This window comes from Lolium rigidum, chromosome 1 (assembly GCF_022539505.1).
Source record: "Lolium rigidum isolate FL_2022 chromosome 1, APGP_CSIRO_Lrig_0.1, whole genome shotgun sequence".
In the NCBI taxonomy this organism is placed as follows: Eukaryota; Viridiplantae; Streptophyta; class Magnoliopsida; order Poales; family Poaceae; genus Lolium; species Lolium rigidum.
In genome coordinates this window covers 48,741,584-48,750,469 of record NC_061508.1, presented here as the reverse complement: position 1 = coordinate 48,750,469, position 8,886 = coordinate 48,741,584, and the positions used below count along the sequence as shown (strand labels likewise).

At 40.0% G+C, this 8,886-nt stretch overlaps 1 protein-coding gene across 1 annotated transcript; it reads right to left on the bottom strand.

The window, feature by feature from the left end:
* Positions 1-964: 964 nt before the first annotated feature.
* Positions 965-7,971, bottom strand: LOC124685312 (U-box domain-containing protein 7-like). The gene is made up of 6 exons (XM_047219657.1): positions 7,514-7,971; positions 5,595-5,678; positions 4,624-4,809; positions 4,342-4,449; positions 2,325-3,646; positions 965-1,895 (listed from the first exon to the last, which is right to left on the bottom strand). The coding sequence occupies exons 2-6, from the start codon at positions 5,643-5,645 to the stop codon at positions 1,118-1,120; spliced, it is 2,445 nt and encodes an 814-aa protein (XP_047075613.1). The 5' UTR covers positions 5,646-5,678; positions 7,514-7,971; the 3' UTR covers positions 965-1,117.
* Positions 7,972-8,886: the final 915 nt, after the last annotated feature.

Sequence of the window (8,886 nt, the reverse complement as noted above, 5' to 3'; positions counted from 1 at the left end):
GGTCGGCTACAAGCTTCGCTTGGTGTCACCGCTTTGCCATGGCTGGTCTGGGATGGTCGTCGGCGTCGGGGCCTGACCTGAATAATGGTGGTGCTCCTAGGGTCTCTCTTTTGCGAAAATGAAAACCTGACTGAGGTTTGTCCGTCTAAATCTGGCCGGAGTGACGAGTTCCGGAAAGCTCCGCCGTCGAATGGAACAGTGCATCTTTTGCCTGTAGTTTGCTGGATCGGGTGGTATTCGGTCGCGCACACCCATGCTTTTATTCCGACCGTTTGGTTCTGAAGGGAGTGGCGCGAAGCTCTATCTTGTGTTGACATCAAGTGACATTTTGGTCCATGATGAAATCAGTAGAAGGGAATATCATGAAGGCCGGATTGGAGGACTAGCTAAGGGAAGTTCAAGTCTCCGCGTTGTTGAGGGACTTGCTTGGTGTTCCGGGCTGCACAGCTGTGGTATGAAAGTGGGGGCGGCAACACAGGCGAAGTTAAGAGTCCTACCTTTCAGGGTGAAAACCCAAGGTCTGGCCTTAACTGGTTGTGCGTAGCAGTGACCTTGTTGGAGGCATTGTTTTGAGAGCGAGGACTATCTTCAGGGTGAAAACCTTAAATCTTTGGTCGGGCGACGATGGCGCTGGTGCACCGTTACCTTCTTGGGGGCGTTGCTTTTGGAGAGTCTATATTTCAGGTGTCGTCTTGGTGGTGGTTGTATTGCTGTTGCTAGCCCTGGGATGCTATAGCCGGACTTTTGTTTCTTAGTTTTTTTTTTCAATTTTTGGTTGTCTGCATCCATACTCCTATTAGGGTGTTGCGTTGTTGCAGAGGCTGAGTGTAATTGATAACTTTTAATATTAATATATTCCCTTTATCGAAAAATGTCTTCTTGTATTGTTTAGCATATTGTGTATTTGTGTATATGACATACAACATTTTGGGAGCAACTGAGTGTGAATAAAACTAAAAGTAAATGTCACTACAAACTCTAGTGAAATACATGTGGGTAAAAAATATAATCCCATCCCGCATTTCATCTTGGCACTACTAGTAGTCTACTAGAGTTGCTATATTAGTATAGCGAGGTGAAAGTTTCGATCAGCTATCAGTTATCAGTGTTACATAATTTACGAAGTTTTCAGACGAGAGGTAGCGAATGGTGATCGAGGTCTAGAGAAAATGTTGAGCTTTCTTGGGATGTACCGAGCTGACTTGGATATCGGTTGTTTGCAAATCGAGCCATTGGGCGAGCTTTCTATTACACCATCAGCAGCAGGACCTACCCCTGATTCTGTCAGGAGTCCGAGCAACCTGGTTGAAGAAGCTCTTGCCACCTCAGTCCCATTCACCGAAAGATCAAAAAGTGCAGGGATGACACCTTCCCTCGTGACAAGAACACCACCCTCGGTGCCGCGGGAACATAACACTGTATGAAGGATAACCGACGCATGCTCCTGTTCCTCGAGGCTTCCCGTGTCAAGATGATCTGAAATGAAGCCGAGACAATCGTCTGATTGGATGATAAGATCAGCGGCTTGTTTCGCATCGCATAGGTTCCGTAAGATCTTCAGGCAGTGCTCTGTCAAGCTCACTTCTCCGAGCATTGTCGACAGCTTTGTGATTATGTCTGAAGAAATAAGTAGAGATTTTATATCACTGCTGGATGAGAGCTCGCAGATTATCTGAAGAGCGAGCTCTAGGCACTCGGTGTCTCCGGTATCCAAAGCTCCAATAACTGGAGGAGCCACAACAGAGGCCATGAGAGGGGATCCCCGGCAACTTGGCTGATGCAGCAGTTCGTGAAGTATCAGCAAAGCTTCCAGCTTCAACTCGGAATCGAGGAGCGATACAATCAACTGCAGTGCTGATTCACTAGTACTCCAGTGAGTAGATATAATTCTGGTCCTGGATGAAAAGGAAAACCAAACATTACAAATACTCACTGAATCATAGACAAAAATAAAATGTTAGCTGGGTTCCCCAGCACAGCTGTTATATATAGCGTGAGCAGTTTGTTTTAGTTATTACATTTGAAACCAGGCCAAAGCCCTTTTATGATAAAAACAAACTAAAATTATAGGTATTACATTAACCTTACTCTTTCTTAAACTTATACTACCTATATCTATAAATAGATGTCTGAGTGAGATTGTTTAAACCTGGATGTATCTAGATGCTATTTAGTGTCTAGATACATCTAGATTTAGACAAATCTTAGACATCTATTTATGGATGGAAGGAGTAGGAGAAAACTCCTTGCTTCTGGAACATGCATGAAACTAGTTGAACAAAATAAACAAGAGAGAGACTGGGAGGTGATATAAATATGCATACCTGCTGCTGCAAAGAAACGTAAGAAAAAACTGAATTCCAGTTTTCTGAGCTTGCAATGTGTATCCGACATTGTCGTTATTAATAAATTGAAGGAATGCTTCTATAAATCCATTCGAGAGCATATATTGCCAAATCTGATTTTCACCATTCAGAATATTTTTCAAGTCCTCTATAGCCTTCCTTTGCAGTTCCACGGGAAGCACAGAGAGCTCATGAAAGAAATTTAGAAACATTTCCTCATCAAAGTTGCAGAAGGACAAATACAACTGGCAATTGGCATTCGAATATAGCTGAGCAAAACTAGTCTTGGACACACCCGTCGCCCTTGGAGGGGATGATATGTAACTAGAACCAGATGGTGCAAACGATGAACTTTTATGATCGTCCATGTAATCTGTGTTTCTTTCAACAATTAGCGGCACTGAGATATCCTGCAAACTGGATAGAGAGTGGGTAAAACTAGCCTTTGACACATCTGTTTCCCTCACTGGGGATGATAAGTAACTAGCACCATATAATGAAAATGATGAATTGCTATGCTCAAACATGTAGTCTCTGTTTCTGTCAGCTATTAGAGGCACCGATATATCATGCAAACTTGGTAGGGAGTAATCATGAAACAGCTCAGGCAAATAAGTGCATTCAAGCTTGTGATCTTTGCACCAGTTGTAGATTACAGCCTGCATGCAAGTATTTGGAGTTATCATAAAGTTTTGTAACTTCACTTGTGTCCTAGGACACGTATCATATCCCATACTGAACCATCTCTCTATATTTTCTCTTTCGTAGGTTTGCCCAGAGGCTATTATCACTGGATCACACATCAGCTTCATAGATATTGGGCAGCAGAGTTCTGTAGGTGGTGTATCAAGCCCTGGAAATTTATTCTGATCTTCATATCGCCCAGTATTAGAGTTCGTGTCTGGAATGCATTTGTGAAGGGTACTGTTGTCACTAGCAATTGAATTTGTGCATATCATTCGACTTGCAGTATTCACCATTTCATTGTTTGCAACTATCTCAGGCTTGATTTCCTTTCCGTACGTCCTGACTAGATACATGAAGAAATTGAGGATTCCTTCCTTCTTGGGATCATTGCCATTGATCTTATTCAGTAATTTCTTTATTGCGCGTCTTTCAACTAAGATATCTTTTGGTGTTGTCAGATTTAACTTTGAACATGCTAGAAGGAATGTTTGCCGTTCAAGTTCCAGTGTTGCATCCGACTGACGAAACATCCTCAATATCTCTTTGCCAGCTTCCTCTTCTGCTGGATCAACATTGAATTTCATATCTTGGAGATCATCGTGGATATCAACTACCTGTTATAAGTAGTCAGGTGTAAATATACTATTTGAAATCTGCAAGATCGATATTGTCTGGAAATTCAATTCGGCTCCCGGTGCATATGCTTCCTATACCAAAAACATATATTTCGAAATGTCGAAAATTTTTGACAAAAATTTCTACATGTACATCTCCACAATATATAAACATTTGTCAAGTATTGTGAGGAACCAGTATTTTGTGTGGTCTATGTAAAAAAGAGAAAAATTATCTTCTGAAAAGCCTTATTTTTAGCATTGACTTTTGTCTTTTTACACACGCCGCACGATAAGTCGATTTTTCATGAAACGACTTTGTGAGCGCGTAGCACGTGAAGTTGTATGTGCAAGTTTTTCGTTTCAACTTTTTAAAATTTTGAAAATATGTGTAACATGCATTCCAAATAGAGGGAGTATACGCTCCCGGCCATGTGCCAAAACACCATACTCTTCATATTGTCTTAGTAATAAATGCAATTAGTTGTTACTGAAAGTTCTGTAGACCATGCTTGTAATTTGTAAATGAAAATTTACCATCATTACACTATTACAATTTTATTATTAATCCAACACAAATGAATCCCAGAGAATTACTCTCTTTCATTAATAGAAATTAAAATATGTAGCTAGTAATGATCATGTAGAAAAAGTTTGCCTGCAATGAAGCGACATATGAAATTAAGTATACTAGCCTGATTAGCCAAGAGGGATGGGATCATATTTTGAATCAGGAACAAGCTCCTTCTCACAGAGTTTTTAATCCTTTCACATCGCATTGCCGTTGCTTCTCCTGTAATAGCCTGAGATATGCGTACTCAATATCAAAAAGCAATACTTAAGAAACCAAGGAAACTCCTTCAAATAAATGAATAAAACAAGGAAACCATTTTTACCAAGCAAAAGGTCCAATAAATAAAATAGAAATAATATTATAATTTTTTTGGCATGAATTTTCATCAAAAAATGTAACATACCAAATACAAACTACTACACTCAATGCAGTTCTGGATAATAAGTTTCCCTTTGTCAACTGTGCTGTATAGGTTGCATAGTTCCTCTATGCCCGCTCTCCATCCTGGTTGAGCAGCTTCTATTGATGGAAGAATAGAAGTAACTTTATCCAACATCATTGTCAACTGACTGCACATTGAGCTGTGAACCTACAAAAACACAGCCACAGAAAAATAGTTGCAATGAAAAAAAAAAGAGTATAAGGTGGGAGAAAAATAATCAATATCTGGAAAAAACCTCAATCCCGGCAAAAAAGATTCTCGTGACAATGATATAACAAATAAATAATACCATGCATATGAAAATAATAGTTTAAAACTATGGGCAAATTCTTAGAGATATTGCAGTTTTAAGTTGTAGCTATACTCAACAGGTACAAAGGGATAATACTGGAGAGATGTAATCACCAAAAGAGTCTATTTTTCCAAAAGATAAAATGTATATTCTGCTTGACGAAAGAAACTCCACTATTTACTGCCATATTTCGGCTTAATCATTTCAGACTATTGTCATTCAAACTATTGTTAAGACACAATATTTAGTATCAATGGTAATGTATTTCTGTCCACTTATAATATTAACTGTACACCATATATTCTGCTTAAGATCCCCGCAAAAAAAAAATCTGCTTAAGATGGGAAGTATTGCAAAAGTGCCTAAAAAGAACTAATGACTATTTATTTCCTGCAGATCTTCCCAAATGAAATAAAAAATGGTAGAATAATTTCCCAGAAATAAAAAAATGTTTGGACATGATTATGTGAGCTTCGACTCAAAAGAAACCATGAACACTTGCATGTCACCATAAGTAGTACTCCCTCCGATCCATAATAAATATCGTTGTTTTAGATCAAATTTGAACTAAAATCACAATACTTGTTATGAATCAGATGGGGTAGTAAAAAGAGGATATGCTAGCAACCAATATACATACCTTAAGATTAGAGTTACAACTAGGTGTACCAATATCATTATTACTCTCCATATAAAAACACTAATTGATCGCAGAAGAATCAACCTGCGAGTCAACACACAAAGTAGTGGTATCAGTCTATCAGCAAAAAAATGCACTAAATTACATCTGAAGAAAGCTTATTGATGAATTCTTAACAAAAATGTAAAAGAACTCCTCTATACTTAATTATTTCACCGGGATGGGTTTAGCAAGAAAACACAATAGACGGTACAAGTAATGTTGTGGGCAATGAGTGAAACTGCAGTAGAGAATGCAAATTGAGTATCAAAAGGAGCATTTGATGACTAAACAAATGACTAGAAACTAAAACTTGGGTGTAGAAGAACTCCTCTCAAGGTTCTTGGGCTCATAAATAAGAGACTAACAACCACACATGCCAAAGAAAATATGTCTCTAGGGCAAGGTGTAGCAAGAAAATGGACATATCTAGTAAAAATGTAATCTTTAATTAAATGAAAAGTAAATTCACTGTTATGCTTCATGCACTAGCCACTTGAACCAAAAGTCCGAACTGATGGAAAGGGCTAGGCAATCTACTTATCCACTTCAACACCCCCTCTCACGTGTGACGGGGAGACGAGAAGACAAGTCAACACGTGTAGAGAGGCAAAGAGGCAGCGGAAGGCCGAAACCACACGGCAGGAGGCTACGGGGAGAGGAAATAATTTTTTAGAATAAATTGGGAAAGGTAGGATTTGAACTCGAGACCTGGGGCTCTGATACCATGTTAAGCTTCATGCACTAGCCACTTGAACCAAAAGTCCGAACTGATGGAAAGAGCTAGGCAATCTACTTATACACTTCAACAAGGACATGTCCGTGCGCCAATTAGGACTCATACAAGCGGGCACCACTTGCCAACGACCTAGCCATTCGTTCTCTGACACTTCTCTCTCCGGTGCCTAGACTTCTCTCTCTCCATGCTGAATTCCCACCGCTGCTCATTTCGCTGCCGCATTCACCCTTACCTGTCTCCGGTGCAGCCGCTGGCCAATTGTCAGCACTATTGTTGTTGTTCGATGCCTTTTTGTCGACTACATGGGATGGTTTGGGCCGTTTCATACCGCACCACCATCACCGCGAGGACCGAATTGATCTTTCCCTTCTTGCCGTCTGCCACTCGTCCTTCTCGCTACCCGCTGCCCATTCTTCTCGCTGGCCGCAACTCGTCACTAGCGCATGTGTCCACCTTGGTCTCGCACGCAGGGTGTTTGGCCATTTGACTGAATAGGTAAATATTTATCTGAAATTTTCCTACGAAATTCAGTGAATTGTTTCATTGTTTGATTATTGAATTAATCATTAGATTTATAGACTATAGATAGCAACAATGAGTACATCTTCTATGGATTTATGGATGATGAGGACCACTAGATGATCCTCACTTTTATTCTATCTTTGAATGATGAAGTTGTTCATCATCAACTACAAGACAGTATATATAATGTGTATGCTCGAAGGAAAACCAATAGTGTGATTATCATGTGTTGTAGTGGGCTGAACTGTTTTTCTTGGAACTTCCTGAATTCAACATAATTTCAAATTGTTGTATAAACCATATTATTTCGATTGATTTGTTTATTGAGATTACGGATTACCATGCAACAGACCTGTTTCATCTACAACTCTACATATAAAGAGGACGTACCCCCCTTGTTTCGTGAGCAAAACAGGGAAGAAAACCTGTTGGAACGGATAGAAATGCTAGTTGCTATACTCAAGAACATTTGATTTCTTTTTTACTTGTGGCAGCTGGAGTAATAAACAAAAAAAATCTTCACTCTCTACAGTTCTAAAAACGCCCATGAAACAGCGGGAAATCATAAAACGCCGCAAAAACAAAATCAGGAAAAGGGAGAAAATAGGAAGCGAGATACCTCTCGAGAAACAAGAAACTTCCGCTGATTCTTGAATGGCCTTTCTCCTCTCTTTTTTCCACAGGGACCTCTGGCGCGCAGGAACTAACAGCTTGTTTCGGGAAGAAAGGATTGGAGGGCACAAAGGTACGAGATCGACTTGACGGAACAAAACCACTTGTCAGCAATGGCTGCTCAGCTCCGCTGGAAACCATTGACGATCGAAGAAGGGAGGGAGAATGGAGGAGGGCTTTCTCGGCATCTCGCAAGTTGGTCTTCTCACTTTTCTTGGACAGGACTTCGGTGGGCAACAGGCGAGTGAGTGGGGAAACTGTGGAACGCACTGCAACTGGATTGTGGAATGGAACGCGCTGCAACTGGATTGTGGACGCCACGGCGATACCCTGTCGTTCAGGGTATTACACAGGGACATGGTCTTCGGAAGGCGTATCGAATTAGGGGGTTTATAAAAAATTAAAGATACGTGTGAGCTTGTGATTTTGTTTTGGAACTGTAGAATACAATGAACATATCAAAAAGGGTTGGCTTGGACGACAGGCTACTGCGCTTTCGCATTACTTTCAGAATTTAATCTTAGGCTGATCGCTTCCATCCTTAGCAGCCGCGTGTTCTACAGACTACCACCGCTTCACAACAGGCCCAGAACGCAGTTACTCCGAGGTCTTGCTTTCGTCTTCTTGGTGGCGATTCGTGGGCCCTCGAGGGTCAGCTGCAAACTTTCTCCCCTCGGGCTGTCATATCACTCCATAAGATGTCTCACACAGATATCTATTCATTCTCTTTTTCACAATAAAACCTGCCATTAAAACTGTGATTTTTCATTTTGCCTGCCTAAGAGTACGTCCCTTTACTCATAAATCGTTTTCTTACGGATTTTGGAAGATTAAAATCCATGTGAATTTTCTCATGTATCATATATGATTTCCCTTTGCAACATTCAGGATATTATCATTGACCCAGACCTCTTTTTTTTTGAAAGGAAGACCCATACCTCTTGAAAACAGTAAAAAATTGTTTCTTTCTTTATGATGCAATCAAAGAATTTATTTGGGGTGCAGATACAATCATACAAAATGATGATGCTAGTTTTTTTTTTTTACTTTGGGGACCATGTCCATCTCCAAATTGACATATGTTCGCAATCATGGGCGTACGTGAAAAGTACTTATTTTTATTTACTGAGAAATATAATTAGCTTGTACTCTCTTTTGTTGAAGAGATATTTATAAGGAACAGTCAGAGTGACAATATGAAGAAACTAGATGTAAACAGTTTTGTGTGTGTCATAGAGAAAGAGAGAGAAATATAATTAGTATGAACTCCTCTTTGGCCTTTGTTGAAGATATTTGTAAATAACAGTAAAAGCGACATGC